The following is a 22,308-nucleotide window of genomic DNA, read 5'->3' on the forward strand; positions in this document are numbered from 1 at the left end:
TAGTTGTCCCGGAGCTAGTTCCCACCCAATGGAATGGCTCCTTGCACCCAACTGCAGCAGCTATCGCCACAGGTCACAATCGGCAAGACGCCACAACTGCACAGTCTGCAAAGATGAGCTTCTTCCATAAAGTCCTGAATGGTGAGAAACCCTTGGCCTCCTGGGTCAGGCAGGTCAAGCCCTGCAAAAGCCCATGAGCTGATACTAGCTACTTCCATCTTGGGTTAGGCCCTCAGCAGATATGCAGCAGCATCCTTGAAACTCTGTGGAGCTCATTCTCTATTCCTCGCCCTGCTCTGAACCCTGCATCACTGCCATCCCCTCATTAGGTTAGGCAGGGCTTGCCTGTGGCTTGGTGGGCTGCTACTTGGCAAAATACCGCTGACCTGAAGGTTGCAACTTAGCCAGGCAGTCCCCTCAGTGCAGAAGTTGGTTACATGTTTGTAGGGCCATATTTCCTTCACTCCATCCTATGGATGACTTCCTGAAGGATGAGATGCTTGGTGCTCTTGTCCCCTTCCTTCTGGGAGCTGCTCACTAGTCCTCTTAATTACTATCCAACCCCTCCTTCCAGAATGACCCAAAGGCAGGTCCTAACCTCTTCATGGGAGGAAAGGCCAGCTACCTAGAAACCCATGTATGTTTAATGGTCCCTCTCTTACAGTGCTGCAGGTCTCAGGTTGGTCCCTCCATAGGTTTTCTGCTGAACCTATTTTAGTAGGTCCCTCTGTGGTGGTGGAGGTCCCACTTGGCCAGTTCTGCGGCCATAGTTAGGCTGGTGAATGCTGCAGGAGGAGGGCTGAGAGGTGTCTGCATGGTACATCAATGAATCAGAGGGCCTGATGAAGGTCTCCAGTATAAAGAATGGGATAGAAAGTAGACAAGATGCTCCTACTCACCCATTCTTGCATTCCTAGAACAAACACACACCAGTGAAATTGGAATGAAGCAAATTTAAAACTGACAAGACTTACCTAAGTCTGTGGAACTCAATGCCACTGAAATGCATCAAGGTCAAGAACTCTGCCAGACTAAGATGCTCTGTGGGTAGCAAGAACATTTCCATGTTGAGGTTTAAATAAATCCTGGCATAAACCAAACTTTGCAATGGGGGTGAGTGTTTAATTATAGGTTTTTCCCCCCCCATGGGCAGCCTATTGACACATTCCTCTAAAGTCTCTCCAGTTGGACACTGTTGGGGATAGGACTGCTGGTCTGATCCAGTCTGACACTTTCTATGTTCCTACAGATGCTGTTCAATGTAGATTCAAGTCTAGTTTCTCAATTCTTCTCTCATAGCTGCCAAAGATCTAGTGTCCCCCTTCTGGGGTGATTCCTCTTACAATACAGTGTCCACGGTGGTGCCTGCTGCTTCAGCCCCCTCTGGTACCCCAGTGGCTGGCCATCTCTCAGCTGGGACACCGGCTCATGTCCAGGTCCTGCAAGGTGGCCACTCCATAAAGTCTGCGAAGATGAACTTCACCCTAAGGATCCTGAATGGTGAGACCTTCCTACAGATCTTGGTGAGGTTGCCATGTGTAAGAGATGCAGCATTCTGCCTTCTCAATGTTCTGTTCTGTGCTGTTTGTCCTCCCCACCCCATGTACAAAACCAACCCTGGTAAACACTCGCCCTGCTGCCTAGGTGTCAGTATGAGTTTGTTACCCTAGAGACAGGTAGCTTAATCTGTCCATGGATATCTGGTTAACGTGCTCCTGGATGTGACCACCTACAGGCATCTTGGGCTCATCTCATCAGTGGTGACCATTGATGTATTCTCTCCCCCCCCACACACCATTCTTTCCTGGACTGCCCCACGTGCAGGGCTTTGCGCACTGAGAAACCAAAGGCACTTCCTGCGAGAGATGTTGGAAGTGTGGTTTAGCACCACTTTTTTCACCTTGAACATGGGGAGCTGCCATCCTCTGCCCTGGTCCAAGGGTGGATCAGCTCTATAGTGCTGAACCTCTGCTGGCCCAATGCACACTGGCTCCAGCACCTAGCTGAATGAACCTAATGACTGGGATTAAATACCTGGGGTGGCAGGTATAAGGGCCAGCATATGGGGCTCCCTTCAGCAGAGGGCTTCATAAATGGGAGCCTTGTGTAGTTACAACAACAGAATTCCTGGATTAGAATAGCCTCTAGCCCTGCCTCTGTCTAGCTGGGACATTCAGTACCTTCCCTGTACCCTGAGCTGTTTTATGCTCTACCATGTGAGTGGGTAGCTTGTTCTCTACTCCTCTATTGTCCCATAATACTTCCTGGGGACTAGCTGGTGGCTTATTGGGGGTGACCACTGTCACCAGAACACAAGTCTGAGTAGGTCTCAATCTTAACATTTACCATGGAGTTGAACTTCTGACACCTCAGACTCCAGCCATAGGCTCCTGGGAAGCAATAGCTCTTAGTTTCAATCAATCTGAACTGGATTGGAAACTGAGCTCAAGGGCTAGGTGGCCTTCATCCAGCTCCTTGACTACTTGCTCCTTTTCTGGGCTGAAGAAACCAGGAAAGAGCAGTTGCTGGTTTGACCCTTCTGGAGAGCAGAGACAGTCCTAGTTACAGCTATGGCTTGCTGTTCCTGGGTGCAAGGACCTGATACAGACTTTCTCCATCCCATGACCTCCCTGGATGCTGGCAAGAAGGTGTACTTTGCCCTTGGGGCACTCCCTCTGTCACTGGGTGGATGAGACAAGAGCACCTCTTCAGAGGTGCTCCAGACATATTTGGGATAGTACAAGGCATTGGCACATGTAACCTATCCTCTCCTCCCCTTCCCCCCAGAGGACTTCAGTGTGATGGCAGAGCCCCCAACATACAACCCTGGCTCTCCCATCCATGTTGAGGCCAGAGTGGAATCCAGTGCAGGTGTCTCCCCAAGGATCTATGTGGATGAGTGCTATGGGACCTGTGCAAAGCACCTGAACCATTCCAGGAGGATCTATGTGATTGTGAACAACCATGGGTCAGTGGGGGCAAAGGGTGGGGAGATCAGAGACTGAGGAGGTGCTTGGGCTTGTTCTGCATGCCCTCAGCTGTGGGGTCTCACTCCCAACACATGGACATGCAATCTATCCTGCTGTCTGGATTAGGGTGACACCCTCAACCCGATTTCACATTTGTTGTTGGAATAGCCTATATAAGAGACCCAAAAATCAGGACTGTCCCAATTTTATAGGGACAGTCCTGTTATCTGGTCACCCTAGGCTGGATTTCAGCACTTCCCTGGAGCAAAAATACAGCAGGGAGGGGGTGAGGGGAGCAGGTGCTCTTTGACCCTCAGCTGGTTCCTATATTAAACCCTCAGTCATCCCTGTTTACTCTCCCAGATGTAGGGGGGTGTGGATCCCTTGCTCTAGCAGGGGAACATGTAACTCCAATGCATACACTTGAGGAAGTCTCTTCCTGGGCTGTGCCCATCACCTTGGTATTGGGGAGCCTAGGACAAGTCAATGGGAAGAACAGCAGCCTGGTCAGTAACATGACAACCCTTACTCAGTCTGCACATCACTGCTGGGGAGGGCACTTCCTCTGATCCCTTCCCCCTTCTGGAGGCTGTGACCCTGGGCTCAAGGCATCCCTGGCTGGCTCTCTTGTCTCCCCCAGGTGTCTGCATGGGGGGGAGTCTGGAGACATTGCGATCTGGCGTCGGCCGGAGGATTCTGCCTTGCAGTTTGCCATCCAGGCTTTCATGCTGGCTGGCGAACCAGAGGAAAAGGTGAGGCCCCACTATGTGTGGGGAGTGTGACTGGCTGTGCCCTCAGGCATTGTTCTGCTAGTGGCTGAAAGGGGCAGCTGGGCTCAGCCAGGGGCTGATAGAGGAGGGCATCTGCCTCCTCAGATGCTGCCAACTAAGAAGCAGACTTGGGAGCCTTTAACAAGCTCCCTGCAGCGACTGAGTGGAGCTGCCTGTACTTTGCAGCCTAGCCAAGGCACTCGGCAGCAATTGCCTGTCCTGCTTCAGAATCCTAATTCTGAACAGACGGTGCCCTATGAGAGACTCTGCCTGCCCCTCCCAGCTAAGCCAGAAAAGCAGGAACTGCTTGGTGAAAGCCACCTTAACTGGAATCCAGATCCTCCTACAAGGATCCCAAAGTCTCCTCTCTGTTAGCTGGGTGCTTTAACTGCCCCTGAATCTACCTGGCTGGAACCAGGGGATTATCCTTGCCATGGAAGACTGATCTAGGAAGGCAGCACTATGTCCTGCCCTATTGCCCAGGCTAAGACACCCATGAGCACCCCTTGCGGGACACCAGCTTGCATCTCCAACAATGTAGCTGGGGCTTTCAGGGAGATGTCTGTCCTGGAATGTGTGCAGTAGCCAGACTGACTGAGCTGGCTGCCCCTTGCCCCATTCAACACAAGCATATACAGCAAATGGTTCAGAAGAGAGGCTTGTGCTTGGCTCAGCCCTCAGGATCATTCAGCTGTGGGCTCCCTGTGCACTGCCTCTCCAGACAGCCAACTCTTCCCGGGCCCTCATTTGTGCACTAGCTTCACCTCTGTTCCCCAGTGGCTCTGGGCCTGCCTGGAGTGGGAAGGCTGCATGTATGGCAGTTGCATGGCAGTGGGCAAGCCCACCATCCCATCTGCTTCTGGACACCTGCCAGGCTCCCTCCAAACTTAGAACATCAAATGAAATTGTCAGTGCAAGCTTCATCCAAGATGAGGCTTGGCCCAAGGGTTTCCCCTGGCTGCTCTGACCATGACCTTGAGCTCAATCCCTCTGCAGTCTGGCCTACATGTAGACTGACCAGCAGCACCTGGGGTATGAATCTGGGGTGGGAGCTTAGGGTTTGCTCTGAGCACAAGTTGTCTCTTTCAGATCTACATTCACTGCCTGCTGACTGCATGGGGTCAGGAGAGCCTCACAAGCCTGGGGAAGAAGTCCTGCTATTACAACAGTACCTCCTTCAGGTCTGCTCAGCCATTCTCAGTGCATTTCTGGGGGCTGTGACCAAAATGCCCCTTAACACTGACTAGTGGGGCTCTCCCATATAAGAAGCAGCTGGCAGGGCTGTTGCAACAGTTGCATCTGGGGAAGTGCTTTTTCACATCTGAGCACAAACAAGACACTACTCCAGAGCATCTGTCAAACAGTGCCTGGAGAAGGCTCTCTGGGCTATGCTTGCGGAGGAGGGCATATGACTAAATTTGAGCCACCAATGGCTTGAATGTGGCCACCTGGATTAAATGTGGCCCCCCTGCCAACATAACACCCTGCTGGGAGGGTATGTCCAGGAAGCTGGCTTGAATCCAGCTCTGATCAGTAGTGACCATTTGATTGAGTAGCCTATGTGAAGCAGTGGGTTTCCATTCAGTTCTAGTGGGCAAGCTGCCACATGAAAATGGCCATCACAACTGTCACCAACTGGCAGCCTCTGCAGAGACGCCAAGGCTATAATGGTGTGGGGCTGGCCTGTCCTCAAAGTACCTGCTTGTGGGGCTATAGGGGGTACCCTCCCTGTGGGACCACTCCTGATCCCAGATGTGCTGTGCAGGGACTGCTGCCCAGTGATTCCTTCCTCTCACTATCTCCAGCTGGCAGAACCTCGAGGATCCTTCCCAGAACTTAAAGTGTAGCTGCTGTGACAGCCACTGCCCTGCTGACCCCACTCCTCCAGGAGAACTAAGAGGTACCAGGACCCTGTGTCCCTTTTCTTCTCTGCATGCTTGATACTGTGCAACCAGATTGTATAGCCAATTGGTGAGTGCTCCCCAAACAGAATGTGGGGAGACTGGGGTGTGGTCACTCTGACTTCGCTGCAGAGAAACATATGTTCTCTGCTGGGGCTGTCTCAGCAGACTGCAGGCAGGACCTGGCAGCCTCACCTCAGTCCCTGGAAAAATCATGGAGCAGGTCCTCAAAGAATCAATCTTGAAGTACTTGCATGAAAGGAAAGTGATCAGGAACAGCCAGCATGGATTCACCAAGGGAAGGTCATGCCTGACTAATCTAATCGCCTTTTATCATGAGATTACTGGTTCTGTGGATGAAGGGAAAGCAGTGGATGTATTGTTTCTTGACTTTAGCAAAGCTTTTGACACGGTCTCCCACAGTATTCTTGTCAGCAAGTTAAGGAAGTATGGGCTGGATGAATGCACTATAGGGTGGGTAGAAAGCTGGCTAGATTGTCGGGCTCAACGGGTAGTGATCAATGGCTCCATGTCTAGTTGGCAGCCGGTGTCAAGTGGAGTGCCCCAGGGGTCGGTCCTGGGGCCGGTTTTGTTCAATATCTTCATAAATGATCTGGAGGATGGTGTGGATTGCACTCTCAGCAAATTTGCGGACGATACTAAACTGGGAGGAGTGGTAGATACGCTGGAGGGGAGGGATAGGATACAGAAGGACCTAGACAAATTGGAGGATTGGGCCAAAAGAAATCTGATGAGGTTCAATAAGGATAAGTGCAGGGTCCTGCACTTAGGACGGAAGAATCCAATGCACCGCTACAGACTAGGGACCGAATGGCTAGGCAGCAGTTCTGCGGAAAAGGACCTAGGGGTGACAGTGGACGAGAAGCTGGATATGAGTCAGCAGTGTGCCCTTGTTGCCAAGAAGGCCAATGGCATTTTGGGATGTATACGTAGGGGCATAGCGAGCAGATCGAGGGACGTGATCGTTCCCCTCTATTCGACATTGGTGAGGCCTCATCTGGAGTACTGTGTCCAGTTTTGGGCCCCACACTACAAGAAGGATGTGGATAAATTGGAGAGAGTCCAGCGAAGGGCAACAAAAATGATTAGGGGTCTAGAACACATGACTTATGAGGAGAGGCTGAGGGAGCTGGGATTGTTTAGCCTGCAGAAGAGAAGAATGAGGGGGGATTTGATAGCTGCTTTTAACTACCTGAAAGGGGGTTCCAAAGAGGATGGCTCTAGACTGTTCTCAATGGTAGCAGATGACAGAACGAGGAGTAATGGCTTCAAGTTGCAGTGGGGGAGGTTTAGATTGGATATTAGGAAAAACTTTTTCACTAAGAGGGTGGTGAAACACTGGAATGCGTTGCCTAGGGAGGTGGTGGAATCTCCTTCCTTGGAAGTTTTTAAGGTCAGGCTTGACAAAGCCCTGGCTGGGATGATTTAACTGGGAATTGGTCCTGCTTCGAGCAGGGGGTTGGACTAGATGACCTTCAGGGGTCCCTTCCAACCCTGATATTCTATGATTCTATGAAGAGGGTGTTTCATCTGTCCAGAGTGGGAGGGCTTCTGGGTTCCTGGTATCATCCACTCTGCTGTGGCCAGTTAGAATTGGGCTCTCCACTGGACTTGTGTGGTTTTGAGGGCAATAATGCAGCCAACAAGAATGGGGCAATGTTGAGGAAATGTGATCTTGACTGGCCCTCTTCTGTGAGCCTCAATACACCATGAGGAGGGGGAAAGTCTAGCTATCCTACAGGAGCTGGTCACAACCATCTCCCTGCTCTGATGGGGACACAAACACAAAGGCCCCATCTAACATCAGACTGTGGGCAGCCTCCACTCCATCATATGCAGCACAAGAATGGTGGGGGCTGCATGGTATCAAGCCACCTTGCCAAATCAAGCTAAGGCACCTGAGCTGGGTATTGAACTCTCTCACACAAGTAACTCCTACTCTATTAACCAAAACCCCCTCAATATGGTGATGCAGCCTGTGCTGACTAGCTTGGACCTGTAGCCTCCATCTCCTTGTGGAATGAAGGTGGCTGTGGCCATCCCATAGATCTCCATGGCTGTGCTCACCTGCCTCTGTAGTAAAGTGACTACCCATGCTCAGACTGGGTTGTCCAAAGACCTGTTTTTCCCTACAGAGTTTGTAGGTGAAGGGATGCTCCACAGAAAGGTAGCTGGCCCCTTGACAGTGCGCAAGGAAGAGGCTCCGTGGTATGAAGGTAGGTGTGAATGAGACCTGACAAACTCATTGTACTGGGAGGGAAGTGGGAATGAATAACTTAGACTCAGGGTCCTTCCACCCCTACAACACCTGGAAATGGTTAAGACTAATGGTAAAAGCTCTGGCACTCTGAGTAAGAAGGCAGTACTTGGTTTTGTAGCTCCCAGCTGGCACTGCTTGTAACAGCAGTTCTGGGCATTTCTCTGTAGGTGGCATCTAATGAATGGCTAGGCACTGGGAGCCGATACACAAATGCAGGGCTCATAGGAGACTGGCTTCTCCTAGGGCTACATTTTTTCTTTGGTCCACTTGGTCTGAACTCAACCCCTAAATGTCTCTGTCCCCTAGAACGATGCCACACCCTGAAGAAGCTTCTGCTGGTGGGTGTTGCTTTTGTGGGTAGCTGTCTAGTGGGAGCCCTCTTTGTAGGAGGCCTCTTAGCTCTGGCTCTGGCCTTGTTCCGGTCATACCAGAGCAGCAAAGGGCAAAGGCTGCTGAGGAAGAGGAAGGAGTACCCCTACCATACAGAGCTGCAGACTGTGGTGAGTGCCCTTGTTCCTGCTGAAGAGATACAGAAGGATCAGAGAGAATCCAGCATAGACTACAACTTGAATACAGATGCATCAGAGAAGGAATAACCAGCCCTTCAAGCTACAATAAATGCTCTTTCTCTAATGTTCATCTCTTGTCTGTCTTCCCTCTGCTGAGGTCTCCAAGCCCCCAAGGGGGGGGGGGGGAGGGGCAGGGGGAGATGAGACACTGACTCTGCCCTCCATGAGAATCTGGATCTTCCTTGCTGGAATGAGCCTTGGGTTTCCTAGTTTTCTCTACCAACAGGTCCAGATACTCTGGGGGGGAGGGAGGGGGGGAGTGATGTTATGCAGCTGCTTGGTCTAGAGACCCATAGGTTAAGACTTTGTGGCAACTCCTAGCTCCAAGCATTCCAATTAGTAAGCAGCCATGGCAGATGGAAGAGTCCCACTTTGCAATGCAGCAGTTCCTATCCACCCCCCAACTAGGGGAGCCTGAGTGCAATCGCAGAATAGATACTTGATCACATAAGAAAAATGAACAAAAACCCAACCTGTGGCTGATGCCTTTCTGGCTGCCTCTAAGCTCAGGAACTGGCTGTCTAGTGTGAGTGGCAGCTGACAAATGAGGGTGGTGGGAGGATGCAGAAGCCAAGAAGTCAGAACTGTGTGAAGCTCAGAAATAACAGGTAATCACCCATGTCCTGTGGTGATGGCATAGGTGTGAAGGGCATGTGCACTTATCTCTGCCTTCAGCTGACCTGTAACAATGAACTAGGGGAAATTGTCAGTAGCAAAGGACTCAGAAAATAGAGCTGGAGTGAGTGGGGGAAATCATCTCAAGGCTAGCAGTTAAGTCTCTGAAAACAGGCTGAACAGTCAACCAGAGCTGTGCTACAGGTCAGGGTCAATGCTCTGAGACTCATACTGCAGGCTGGGGTACTACAGGGGTCACCACCCAAATCCTGAGTTTTCTGGTGTCTGTATGTTGCATTGTCTCTGCTTCTGTGAGGCTTAGAGGAAGGGAGAGACAAACCTCCTCAGGTCTCTCCATGCCAGCATATCATAGCTATTAAGAGTGTCCCTGCACTAAAGCAGAGGGAGCCTTAACCAGCTAGTTCAATATCCCATGGAACTGGACTGAATTCAGGTTAAAGTGGTTTATTCTGAGGAGAGGGAATTGCAGAGTTGTTTTACAGTGGGAACCTGACTAGTCAAACAGCAGGAACTGGAGCCAGTTAGATGAATGTGAGTTAGTACAATTAACCCCCAGAACAGGGTTTTTCACAGTAAATGCAGATCTCTCAATAGGCCAAACCTAACCTGTCCCACGGCATTGTAACTTAGATAGAGCCTCTACCAGCCCTAGCCTGTATTAATACCACAGGGGTTTTGGTAGCAATTCCGCTTTTCCTCTTCTCCTCCCCCATACCCCAATACTCCCTGAATCAGGCCACAAAGGACCAAAAACAACCCTGAAATCCCATTCTGCCAAAGCAGCTAGGCTGCCAGCATTTGGGTAGGACAACCAGCTCCTGGCCATTCAGGCCTGGTGCTAATGCCTCTGAAGCAGAGATGCATGAGGCAGGACTGCCCAGCCCTCTTGTTCTCCTGCCCTGATGTCACAGTAAGTTGGCTTAACAGCAGAAAATTACTCAAATACAGTGGAGTCAGTTGTGAGGTGTGGAGCTGGATGGGTGAGAGTTCTCCCTGCTGCCCCACTTCAGCCATGGGGGGGGGGGGGTTGCCTCAGGAAGAAGAGGGATGTTTCTCTTTTGCACCATAGAGTTTGCGAAGGCTGGAGTCCATCAGGAAATCCACAGACCTGCAGAGAGGGGAGGCTGAAGTTACTTCAAACAGGTGTTTTCATGCTCCTATCCCATTGTGCCCCTTGCATATCCCTTCATTCCATCAGCTGGGCCCCCTCTCCTAGCAAACAGCCCCAGAGCACTAGCTCACAGCGAGGAGTTACTTGGAAAGCATTTGTATCCATCTCTAATGTGATCAGTGTGGGGCCCTTAGTGAAAGGGTTAACCACAAGGTCTCCTTTGATTTTCTTTCTCCTCCTAGCTGTTCAGTCCCTTGATGGATGTGCTGCCCAGCCACCTGCTCTTTGATACCAGCTGCCCGTTTCTTCTTGCACACGGCAGCCCCTGTTAGAGGCAGCCAGAGGGCTGCTCTTAAATTCCAGCTATTTTTATAGCCCTCTAGGTTCTTGGTACAGGGGGATGCTTAGCACACACAAGTGCAGCTAGTGCTCACAGCTCTTCGAGTTGTCTGAGCAGGAGAACCTCACTTTTTAAAATGGAAACTAAGGTTCTATTCCCCGGAGGGGGTGGGGAAAAGCTTGGAGCTGTGACCCTGAACAGCTAGGCCACTAGCAGCCAACCAAAACCAACATGGCTTTGGGTGGCGTCTTCAAAAAAAAAGCCATGCTTGGGGCAGGGGCTGACTCATGATGTGTGGATGCCCATGCTGGTAATACAGAGCGGGTGACAGGTGAAAGCAAAGAGCAGCACCATGTGGGATGGCCAGACAAGCTTCATGCACCACCCGCTACTGCCAGGCACCAGTGAGGACTAAGGCCCCATGTGAACCAATCCACTTCAGCTTCCCAGGCCTACACTGGCCTTTGCTTGGTGGCTTATGGGTCATTTTTTAGTGTCGGAATTTCCTAGTGAGCATGAAGTCTTGTCATCAGCCCCAGGCTGGTATTTGCCATGGGCCCCTGCAGTCTTCCTGTGGTCGAGAGCCCTTGAAGCAATGGACAGGGTTTAGCTGTGAGCTAGCGCTGTGCTCGGCCAGGTGTTTAATGGCAGCTGTGCCAGGAGAGGGTGACACCATCCTGGTGCAGGGCAATGGTGCAACCAGGGTACTTGCACAAATTCCCCAGTGCTAGCTCCCTCTGAGCTGCTTGACAATGAACACACAGGCTGCGCTTGCCAGAAGGCCTGGGGCATGAGGGGACTTTCAGCAGGAGTGGGGTGCCTACGGCCTCGATCCAAAGACACTCAGGCGTTGCTCCACTCAGATTAGGGGTTTGTGGGGCCCTGGGCCAGAGCAAGTGGGGCCTTTCCCCACCCCTTCCACCTGCAGTTCCCCCGGCACTCCAGCTGGGGAAATGGAGTTGGAGCACGGGGGCTCCTCCCTCCACAGTGCTCCTGCCAGGCAGCGGGGTCAGGGTGCAGGGGCTTACAAGGGTCACTGGTATCCCTCAGGCAGAGCACTACTGGCAAATGCTGCATTTTTAATGCCAAGCACTGTAGCTACCGCTGATAGAGGCAGGGAAAACAAGGCACAGAGCGGCCCCATGACTTGCCCAAGGCCATACCATGAGTCAATAGCGGAGGGAGGAGTCTTGACTCCTAGTCCTCTGCTTTAACACCATGCCTCTCTATGTAAGTAGTGTACACTACCCCCTCCACCATCACCTTCCCCTCCAGGGCATCACAAGCCTCTGGACTCTTGCCCAGAGTCCTGAGCCCCAGGTGCTTAGCCATGATCCTGCCTCCCCAGTGTTAAACCTTGGCATGCCAGGGAAGCCAGGCCAGCCCTTACCTGTCAATGGGCTTGATGATGATGGGAATGGCTGAGAGGCCGATGGCTGTGGTCATCCACTTCCGGATGGGGAGGGGCCAGTGGGTCATGGTGCCCAGGAGGTAGAGGGAGGCAGCACAGATGCGGTTAATGGTGAAGCCGGGGATGGCTACGGAGGCCAGCGCCTGCCACACAAACGTATCCACCACAGCCACGGCCACCCGCGTCGTCTTCCCCGCGTCGTATTCATGTGCCTGATGGGTGCAGCAAAGAGAGCATGGAGAGCAGGGACACTGTACTGGAGGAGAGGGGCAGAACAGCAGGGTGTGGATGGGGGGGCATATACAGAGAGGAATGTATCAGTGATGTGGAAGAGGTGGGTTACACACAGGGTCCAGTATGGGTTGGGGGAAATGATGCAGAGAGGAATGGACCACAGCAGAAGGCAAGCAGAGAAAATCGTTTGTTATGGGCGCTCTGTGTGTGTGTGTGTGAGCACATATGCATACAGGAGAGTGTGCAGGTAGGGGGTGTACAGGTCTCTGTGTGTGTGTCTGAGCGCACACGTGTACAGGTGTGTGTGCAGGCAGGGGGTGTACAGGTCTCTGTGTGTGTGTCTGAGCGCACACGTGTACAGGTGTGTGTGCAGGCAGGGGGTGTACAGGTCTCTGTGTGTGTGTCTGAGCGCACACGTGTACAGGTGTGTGTGCAGGCAGGGGGTATACAGGTCTCTGTGTGTGTGTCTGAGCACACACGTGTACAGGTGTGTGTGCAGGCAGGGGGTGTACAGGTCTCTGTGTGTGTGTCTGAGCGCACACGTGTACAGGTGTGTGTGTAGGCAGGGGGTGTACAGGTCTCTGTGTGTGTGTCTGAGCGCACACGTGTACAGGTGTGTGTGCAGGTAGGGGGTGTACAGGTCTCTGTGTGTGTGTCTGAGCGCACACGTGTACAGGTGCGTGTGCAGGCAGGGGGTGTACAGGTCTCTCTGTGTGTGTCTGAGCGCACACGTGTACAGGTGCGTGTGCAGGCAGGGGGTGTACAGGTCTCTGTATGTGTGTCTGAGCACACACGTGTACAGGTGTGTGTGCAGGCAGGGGGTGTACAGGTCTCTGTATGTGTGTCTGAGCGCACACGTGTACAGGTGTGTGTGCAGGCAGGGGGTGTACAGGTCTCTGTGTGTGCAGGCAGGGGGTGTACAGGTCTCTGTGTGTGCAGGCAGGGGGTGTGCACGTCCATATGCGTGCGTGTGCAGGCAGGGGGTGTACAGATCCATGCATGCACAGGGGTGCAGGGCTGGGTGTGTCTGTACGCGTCTGGGTGGGTGCATTAGCTCACCTGAGCAGGAAGGTGCTGCCCTGGTGTGTGCAGGGTGGTACCACCAATCAGGAACCGCCGCAGAGCTCAGCTTGGCACTGCGGGGCAGCGCAGCCGACACACAGCAAGGAAGCTGCCAAGTCACTGCTGTGTCTGATGGGGATCCCACCTGCCCCTTCAAAGGGAGCCAGGCCTCCCCTGGCTTGCTCACCCAGACCACAGCACGTGGCTCCTTGCTCTCTAGCTACCATTGGATGGGGGGTCAGTGCTAGCAGGCTCTGCCCCCGTCTCCAGCACAGCAGCAGGGGTCAGAACATCCTCTTCCACGCTCCTGGAGGTGCTGTAGCTGGCCTCTCGGGCTCCTGGATCTGCTGCCAGCTCCTGGCATGCCCTAAACCCAAATGCTTTTGCAGATGGTGGGCTCAGGAATGATCCCGCAGCCCAGCATATTGCACAGTTATGACACATCTGGCGCGGGCCAATGTCAGATTCAGGGCTCTGGACTGGAGAGCTCAGAGGTCTCTTCCAGAGTGTCAGGGACATGGGATATTGCACTAGATGGACCACAAGTCTCTTCCTGCAGGGGAATTCTTATGGTCCACTATCCGACCCAAGGAGGTGAGTGAGAAAGAACTGAAAGGAAAAGGCAGGTGAATTTCACAGAATGGAGATACAGGACACTACAAGTCCTGAGCTGACACCATGAATTAAAACATGCCCAGGAACTTCAATCTATGGAGTCTGACGTCTATAGCCGGTGGAGCAGGAGAGGAAGACAGGGCCTCAGTGCAGAGAGCTGTGCAGTGGAGGTGTGCCAGACTGACTTTGTCTGTGAAAAGATGGGGCTCAGAGGCAGAAGCAGACTTTTGGTGCATGAGCAGGACTGGCCCAGTAGACAGGATCTGGGCAGGAATGAGAGGGAGGGTGGAGTTAGCAGATGAGAGAACTTGGCCCCAGGCTGCCCAGTTTGTCAGCAGGAGAGGAGAGCCCTTGCCCCATGGAAGGTCAAAGGCCTGACAGGGAGACCCACCCTAGCCTGCCCTCCCCGCTGGCACAGGACCTGACCAGGGTCTAAGTGACAGAATCTTGTTCTGGCCCCTCTATGGGGTTTAGGACACACACACACACACACAGGCAATCCCAGGGGTCCAGGAGACAACCAGCTCTGGGGTACAGGGACAGAAGGGTTTGAGAGCTCCAGGACACTTACAACAGCTGCCTTCTTTCCCTTATCAATCGCGTCGGCTGTCACATACGTGGTAGCCACCCCGTAGCTCGCCCAGACCAGCGAGATGGGCACAATGGCTCTGAAGGACTCTCCAATTTCATTGGCGTAGCCTTTAAGAAAGGGCAAGGTCAGAGGGACCAGTGGGGGAGGGTTTAGTTACAGAAGAGGCTAAGGCACAGGCCAGAGAGGAGTTGAAACAAAAAAACGGTGGGATCCTACCCAAGCTCCACCCACAACACCGCAGTAGCTCAATGATCAGCAGCCCCAGTGTTGTCATTCAAGCATCAGCACTAGGCTTCAGCCTGGCAGCTCCCTGCAGCCAATGGGCAGCTCACGCCTCTCAGAGAGTGTCAGACCCTCTGCAGACTGAACAGACAATTCTGCATCAGGTCACCTCTGGGATCACGAGGCTGGGAACTGCACATGTAAACTCTGCGGGAGGCGCCGGCCCAGGACAGAATAGGCCCTGGGTGCCTCCTCAGCAGGGCTGAGGCATGGGGCAGGGCAATGTGGGCAAAGCTTGCCCTCTGCTGCACTACTCTGAGGCTCTCCAGGGCTCGCTCGCAGACGCACCACACAGAGTTTCAGAGCAGCCGCCTTCTCAGCGTGCCCTGGGCTGTCAGCAGTGCTTCCAGGGTTATTTTTAGCCCTGGTGCCTCTGACACCTGCAGGCTGTGCCAGGCGCCTCCGGAGGGCGGAAACACTGAGCCCTTGCAGAGGCCTCACTAGCCTGGGGCTGATGGGCAGGAAGGTCACCTTGAACGTGCCCTTTGTTCCCTGCATCGGCCTCCAGCAGCCCATCACTTGGTGAGAGCTGCCCACGGCAGGTGGGGGCCGTTCCACGTCTCAGCCAGAAAGCCAGCCCCAGCAGGAAGATCCGGTGGTGAGCTGGAGCCGGTTGTTAAATTTTGAAGCCAGTTTAGCACCGGTTGTTAAAGGGTGGGCAAACTCCGGCCTGCGGGCCACATTCTGCCCCCAGGGCCATCCTGTCCGGCCCACCTGAGCTCTCGGCTGGGGAGGCTCCCCTGAGAATCCCTTTTTAATTCGGAAGGTCCTCCAGTGCCGCCGAAGACCCGGAGCGAGTGAAGGACCCCGTTCTTCAGCTTTTGGCAGCTCATCACTGGCAAGATCCCACAGCGTGCCTGGCCACAGGGGCACATCTGACCCAGGGACTCAAAGAAGCCAAATGCTCATAGCATGGCATGGGACATGGCCCCCTTTTCCGCAATGCAACAATCGCGGGGGGGATGGAGCGCACGGGTGCCTGCATGTGCGTGCACGGATTGCACAGCCACACACACAGGACACTGACGTGTGTAAATCGGTGTGTGGTTACACAGCAACACACACACACACAGAACACTGACGTGTGTAAATCGGTGTGTGGTTACACAGCAACACACACACACAGGACACTGCTGTGTGTAAATCGGTGTGTGGTTACACAGCAACACACACACACACACAGGACACTGACGTGTGTAAATCGGTGTGTGGTTACACAGCAACACACACACACACACAGGACACTGACGTGTGTAAATCGGTGTGTGGTTACACAGCAATACACACTCACACACACAGGACACTGCTGTGTGTAAATCGGTGTGTGGTTACACAGCAATACACACACACACACAGGACACTGACGTGTGTAAATCGGTGTGTGGTTACACAGCAATACACACTCACACACACAGGACACTGCTGTGTGTAAATCGGTGTGTGGTTACACAGCAACACACACACACACACAGGACACTGCTGTGTGTAAATCGGTGTGTGGTTACACAGCAACACACACACACACACAGGACACTGCTGTGTGTAAATCGGTGTGTGGTTACACAGCAACACACACACACACACAGGACACTGACGTGTGTAAATCGGTGTGTGGTTACACAGCAACACGCACACACAGGGCACTGACGTGTGTAAATCGGTGTGTGGTTACACAGCAACACACACACACAGGACACTGATGAGTGTAAATCGGTGTGTGGTTACACAGCAATACACACACACACACAGGACACTGCTGTGTGTAAATCGGTGTGTGGTTACACAGCAACACACACACACACACAGGACACTGACGTGTGTAAATCGGTGTGTGGTTACACAGCAACACACACACACAGGACACTGACGTGTGTAAATCGGTGTGTGGTTACACAGCAATACACACACACACACAGGACACTGCTGTGTGTAAATCGGTGTGTGGTTACACAGCAACACACACACACACACAGGACACTGACGTGTGTAAATCGGTGTGTGGTTACACAGCAATACACACACACACACACAGGACACTGCTGTGTGTAAATCGGTGTGTGGTTACACAGCAACACACACACACACACAGGACACTGACGTGTGTAAATCGGTGTGTGGTTACACAGCAACACACACACACAGGACACTGATGAGTGTAAATCGGTGTGTGGTTACACAGCAACACGCACACACAGGACACTGCTGTGTGTAAATCGGTGTGTGGTTACACAGCAACACACACACACAGGACACTGCTGTGTGTAAATCGGTGTGTGGTTACACAGCAACACACACACACACACAGGACACTGCTGTGTGTAAATCGGTGTGTGGTTACACAGCAACACACACACACACACAGGACACTGACGTGTGTAAATCGGTGTGTGGTTACACAGCAATACACACTCACACACACAGGACACTGCTGTGTGTAAATCGGTGTGTGGTTACACAGCAACACACACACACACACAGGACACTGCTGTGTGTAAATCGGTGTGTGGTTACACAGCAACACACACACACACACAGGACACTGCTGTGTGTAAATCGGTGTGTGGTTACACAGCAACACACACACACACACAGGACACTGACGTGTGTAAATCGGTGTGTGGTTACACAGCAACACGCACACACAGGGCACTGACGTGTGTAAATCGGTGTGTGGTTACACAGCAACACACACACACAGGACACTGATGAGTGTAAATCGGTGTGTGGTTACACAGCAATACACACACACACACAGGACACTGCTGTGTGTAAATCGGTGTGTGGTTACACAGCAACACACACACACACACAGGACACTGACGTGTGTAAATCGGTGTGTGGTTACACAGCAACACACACACACAGGACACTGACGTGTGTAAATCGGTGTGTGGTTACACAGCAATACACACACACACACAGGACACTGCTGTGTGTAAATCGGTGTGTGGTTACACAGCAACACACACACACACACAGGACACTGACGTGTGTAAATCGGTGTGTGGTTACACAGCAATACACACACACACACACAGGACACTGCTGTGTGTAAATCGGTGTGTGGTTACACAGCAACACACACACACACACAGGACACTGACGTGTGTAAATCGGTGTGTGGTTACACAGCAACACACACACACAGGACACTGATGAGTGTAAATCGGTGTGTGGTTACACAGCAACACGCACACACAGGACACTGCTGTGTGTAAATCGGTGTGTGGTTACACAGCAACACACACACACAGGACACTGCTGTGTGTAAATCGGTGTGTGGTTACACAGCAACACACACACACACACAGGACACTGCTGTGTGTAAATCGGTGTGTGGTTACACAGCAACACACACACACACACAGGACACTGACGTGTGTAAATCGGTGTGTGGTTACACAGCAACACACACACACAGGACACTGATCTACGTAAATCGGTGTCTGGCTGCACAACACACACACAGGACACTGATGTGTGTAAATCGGTGTGTGGTTACACAGCAACACACACACACACCCCACAATAACACCTTGAGAAATCAGGCTCACAACCAACCCTTGCAGGGTGAGCTCTGGAGTGCGGCTGCCTCTCTCCTGGGAGGACACACCGCCCCTTCCCCACCTGTGTCCGGCGCACACGCGCGGCTCCGTGTCTGACACTGCGGCAGACCCTGCTCCGGACACGTCACCGGCCTGGCGCTAGTCCCGCGCCGTGCACACGCCTTACACGGGCGCGGGGTCGGGGTCGGGCTCACACTCACCCAGGTAGCGCACCCAGGTGTCCCGGTAGAGGTCGGTCTCGGCGGGGGGCCCCATAGCGCGGCGGCCGCTGGCCACGTCACGCCGGCCCCGGGTCCGCAAATCCCCGCCCGCTGGGGCCGCGCCGGCGGGGCGGGCCGATGGGGCCAGGCTCAGCCCGCGCTTCCCGGGGCGCGTCTGCCGCCCCCGCCCTGCGCAGCCGGGGCGGGACCGGGCATCGCTCCAGCCGCCCGCCGCGACCACGCACGGAACCGGGGGGGGCAGCCAAGGCCCCGATCTGCGCCCCCGGAGGGGAGCCGAGACCCCGATCTGCACCCCCCGGAGGGCAGCCGAGGCCCCGATCTGCGCCCCCGGAGGGGAGCCGAGGCCTCGATCTGCACCCCTGGAGGGCAGCCAAAGCCCCGATCTGCGCCCCTGGAGGGGAGACAAGACCCCGATCTGCATCCCCGGAGGGCAGCCGAGGCCCAGTTTTGCACCCCCAGAGGGGAGCCAAGACCCCAATCTGCGCCCCGGAGGGCAGCCGAGGCCCCGATCTGCGCCCCCGGAGGGGAACAAAGACCCCGATCTCCGCTCCGAAGGGGAGCCAAGGCCCCGATCTGCACCCCCGGAGGGTAGCCAAGGCCCCAATCTGCACCCCTGGAGGGGAGCAAAGACCCTGATCTGCACCCCTGGAGGGGAGCCGAGGCCCTGATCTGCACCCATGGAGGGCAGCCGAGGCCCTGATCTGCACCCCCTGGAGGGGAGCAAAGACCCCGATCTGCACCCCCCGGAGGGCAGCCAAGGCCCCAATCTGCACCCCTGGAGGGGAGCTGAGGCCCTGATCTGCACCCACCGGGGGGGAGCAAAGACCCTGATCTGCACCCACAGATGGGAGCAAAGACCCTGATCTGTGCCCCCGGAGGGCAGCCGATGCCCTTATCTGCACCCCCAGAGGGCAGTCAAGGCCCTGATGCGCACCCCCGGAGGGAAACCGAGGCCCTTATCTGCACCCCCCAGAGGGGAGCCGAGGCGCTGATCTGCACCCCCCGAGGACAGCCAATGCCTTGATCTGCACCCCCGGAGGGAAACCGAGGCCCTGATCTGCACCCCCCAGAGGGGAGCCAAGACCCTGATCTGCACCCCCAGAGGGGAGCCAAGACCCCGATCTGCGCCCCGAAGGGGAGCCAAGGCCCCAATCTGCACCCCTGGAGGGGAGCAAAGACCCTGATCTGCACCCCCGGAGGGCAGCCGAGGCCCCGATCTCCACCCCACGGAGGGGAGCCGAGGCCCCAATCTGCGCCCCGAAGGGGAGCCGAGGCCCCAATCTGCACCCCCCGGAGGGCAGCCGAGGCCCCGATCTGCGCCCCCGGAGGGGAGCCAAGACCCCGATCTGCGCCCTGAAGGGGAGCCGAGACCCCGATCTGCGTCCCGGAGAGGAGCCGAGGCCCCGATCTGCACCCCCCGGAGGGGAGCCGAGGCCCCGATCTGCACCCCCCCGGAGGGGAGCCGATGCCCCGATCTGCGCCCCCCGGAGGGGAGCCGAGACCCCGATCTGCTCTCCCCGGAGGGGAGCCGAGACCCCGATCTGCTCTCCCCGGAGGGGAGCCGAGACCCCGATCTGCTCTCCCCGGAGGGGAGCCGAGACCCTGATCTGCGCCCCCCGGAGGGGAGCCGAGACCCCGATCTGCACCCCCGGAGGGGAACAAAGACCCCGATCTGCACCCCCGGAGGGGAACCGAGGCCCCGATCTGCGCCCCAGGAGGGGAGCTGAGACCCCGATCTGCGCCCCAGGAGGGGAGCCGAGACCCCGATCTGCACCCCCGGAGGGGAGCCGAGGCCCCGATCTGCGCCCCCGGAGGGGAGCCGAGGCCCCGATCTGCGCCCCCGGAGGGGAGCCGAGACCCCGATCTGTGCCCCCCGGAGGGGAGCCGAGACCCCGATCTGCACCCCCGGAGGGGAACAAAGACCCCGATCTGCACCCCCGGAGGGGAACCGAGGCCCCAATCTGCGCCCCCGGAGGGGAGCCGAGGCCCCGATCTGCGCCCCCGGAGGGGAGCCGAGGCCCCGATCTGCGCCCCGAAGGGGAGCCAAGGCTCCGATCTGCACCCCCGGAGGGGAGCCGAGACCCCGATCTGCGCCCTGAAGGGGAGCCGAGACCCCGATCTGCACCCCCCGGAGGGGAGCCGAGGCCCCGATCTGCACCCCCCGGAGGGGAGCCGAGGCCCCGATCTGCTCTCCCCGGAGGGGAGCCGAGACCCCGATCTGCACCCCCAGAGGGCAGCCAAGGCCCCGATCTGCGCCCCGAAGGGGAGCCAAGGCTCCGATCTGCACCCCCCAGAGGGGAGCCGAGGCCCCAATCTGCGCCACGAAGGGGAGCCAAGGCTCCGATCTGCACCCCCCAGAGGGGAGCCAAGGCCCCAATCTGCGTCCCCTGGAGGGGAGCCAAGGCCCCGATCTGCGTCCCGGGACGGGAGACGAGGGTCCGATCTGCGCCCCCGGAGGGATGCCGAGGCCCCGCGGTGCACCCCCGGAGGGGAGCCAAGGCCCCCATCTGCGCCCCCGGAGGGGAGCCGAGGCCCCGATCTGCACCCCCGGATGGGAGCCAAGGCCCCGATCTGCGCCCCTGCAGGGGAGCCGAGGCCCCGATCTGCACCCCCGCAGAGGAGCAGAGAACCTGATCTGCGCCCCCGCAGGGGAGCCGAGGCCCCAATCTGCGCCCCCAGAGGGCAGCCGAGACCCCGATCTGCCCCCCAGGAGGGGAGCCGAGGCCCCGATCTGCACCCCCCGGAGGGGAGCCGAGGCCCCGATCTGCGCCCCCGGAGGGGAGCCGAGGCCCCGATCTGCACCCCCCGGAGGGGAGCCGAGACCCCGATCTGCGCCCCCGGAGGGGAGCCAAGGCCCCCATCTGCGCCCCCGGAGGGGAGCCGAGGCCCCGATCTGCACCCCCGGATGGGAGCCGAGGCCCCGATCTGCGCCCCTGGAGGGGAGCCGAGGCCCCGATCTGCGCCCCCGCAGGGGAGCTGAGGCCCCGATCTGCGCCCCCGGAGGGGAGCCGAGGCCCCGATCTGCGCCCCCGGAGGGGAGCCGAGGCCCCGATCTGCGCCCCCAGAGGGCAGCCGAGACCCCGATCTGCACCCCCGGAGGGGAGCCGAGACCCCGATCTGCACCCCCGGAGGGGAGCCGAGGCCCCGATCTGCGCCCCCGGAGGGGAGCCGAGGCCCCGATCTGCGCCCCCGGAGGGGAGCCGAGACCCCGATCTGCGCCCCCCGGAGGGGAGCCGAGACCCCGATCTGCACCCCCGGAGGGCAGCCAACGCCCCGATCTGCGCCCCGAAGGGGAGCCAAGGCTCCGATCTGCACCCCCCAGAGGGGAGCCGAGGCCCTGATCGACGCCCCGAAGGGGAGCCAAGGCTCCGATCTGCACCCCCCAGAGGGGAGCCGAGGCCCCAATCTGCGCCCCCTGGAGGGGAGCCAAGGCCCCGATCTGCGTCCCGGGACGGGAGACGAGGGTCCGATCTGCGCCCCCGGAGGGATGCCGAGGCCCCGCGGTGCACCCCCGGAGGGGAGCCAAGGCCCCCATCTGCGCCCCCGGAGGGGAGCCGAGGCCCCGATCTGCGCCCCCGGAGGGGAGCCAAGGCCCCGATCTGCGCCCCTGGAGGGGAGCCGAGGCCCCGATCTGCACCCCCGCAGAGGAGCAGAGACCCTGATCTGCGCCCCCGCAGGGGAGCCGAGGCCCCGATCTGCGCCCCCGCAGGGGAGCCGAGGCCCCGATCTGCGCCCCCGGAGGGGAGCC

General features: G+C 56.5%; 2 protein-coding genes across 2 annotated transcripts; one reads left to right on the plus strand and one right to left on the minus strand.

The window, feature by feature from the left end:
• The first annotated feature begins 1,472 nt into the window (after positions 1 to 1,472).
• LOC144275791 (zona pellucida sperm-binding protein 3-like) lies at positions 1,473 to 8,517 on the plus strand. The gene is made up of 6 exons (XM_077835331.1): positions 1,473 to 1,500; positions 2,788 to 2,968; positions 3,610 to 3,721; positions 4,829 to 4,907; positions 7,797 to 7,877; positions 8,228 to 8,517. Exons 1-6 carry the CDS (start codon positions 1,473 to 1,475, stop codon positions 8,515 to 8,517), a joined length of 771 nt encoding a protein of 256 aa, XP_077691457.1.
• A 1,037-nt stretch (positions 8,518 to 9,554) lies between these two features.
• Positions 9,555 to 18,699, minus strand: MTFP1 (mitochondrial fission process 1). The gene is made up of 4 exons (XM_077834904.1): positions 18,540 to 18,699; positions 14,471 to 14,598; positions 11,968 to 12,200; positions 9,555 to 10,234 (listed from the first exon to the last, which is right to left on the minus strand). Exons 1-4 carry the CDS (start codon positions 18,592 to 18,594, stop codon positions 10,159 to 10,161), a joined length of 492 nt encoding a protein of 163 aa, XP_077691030.1. The 5' UTR covers positions 18,595 to 18,699; the 3' UTR covers positions 9,555 to 10,158.
• Positions 18,700 to 22,308: the final 3,609 nt, after the last annotated feature.

This window comes from Eretmochelys imbricata, chromosome 15 (assembly GCF_965152235.1).
Source record: "Eretmochelys imbricata isolate rEreImb1 chromosome 15, rEreImb1.hap1, whole genome shotgun sequence".
NCBI classification, from domain to species: Eukaryota; Metazoa; Chordata; order Testudines; family Cheloniidae; genus Eretmochelys; species Eretmochelys imbricata.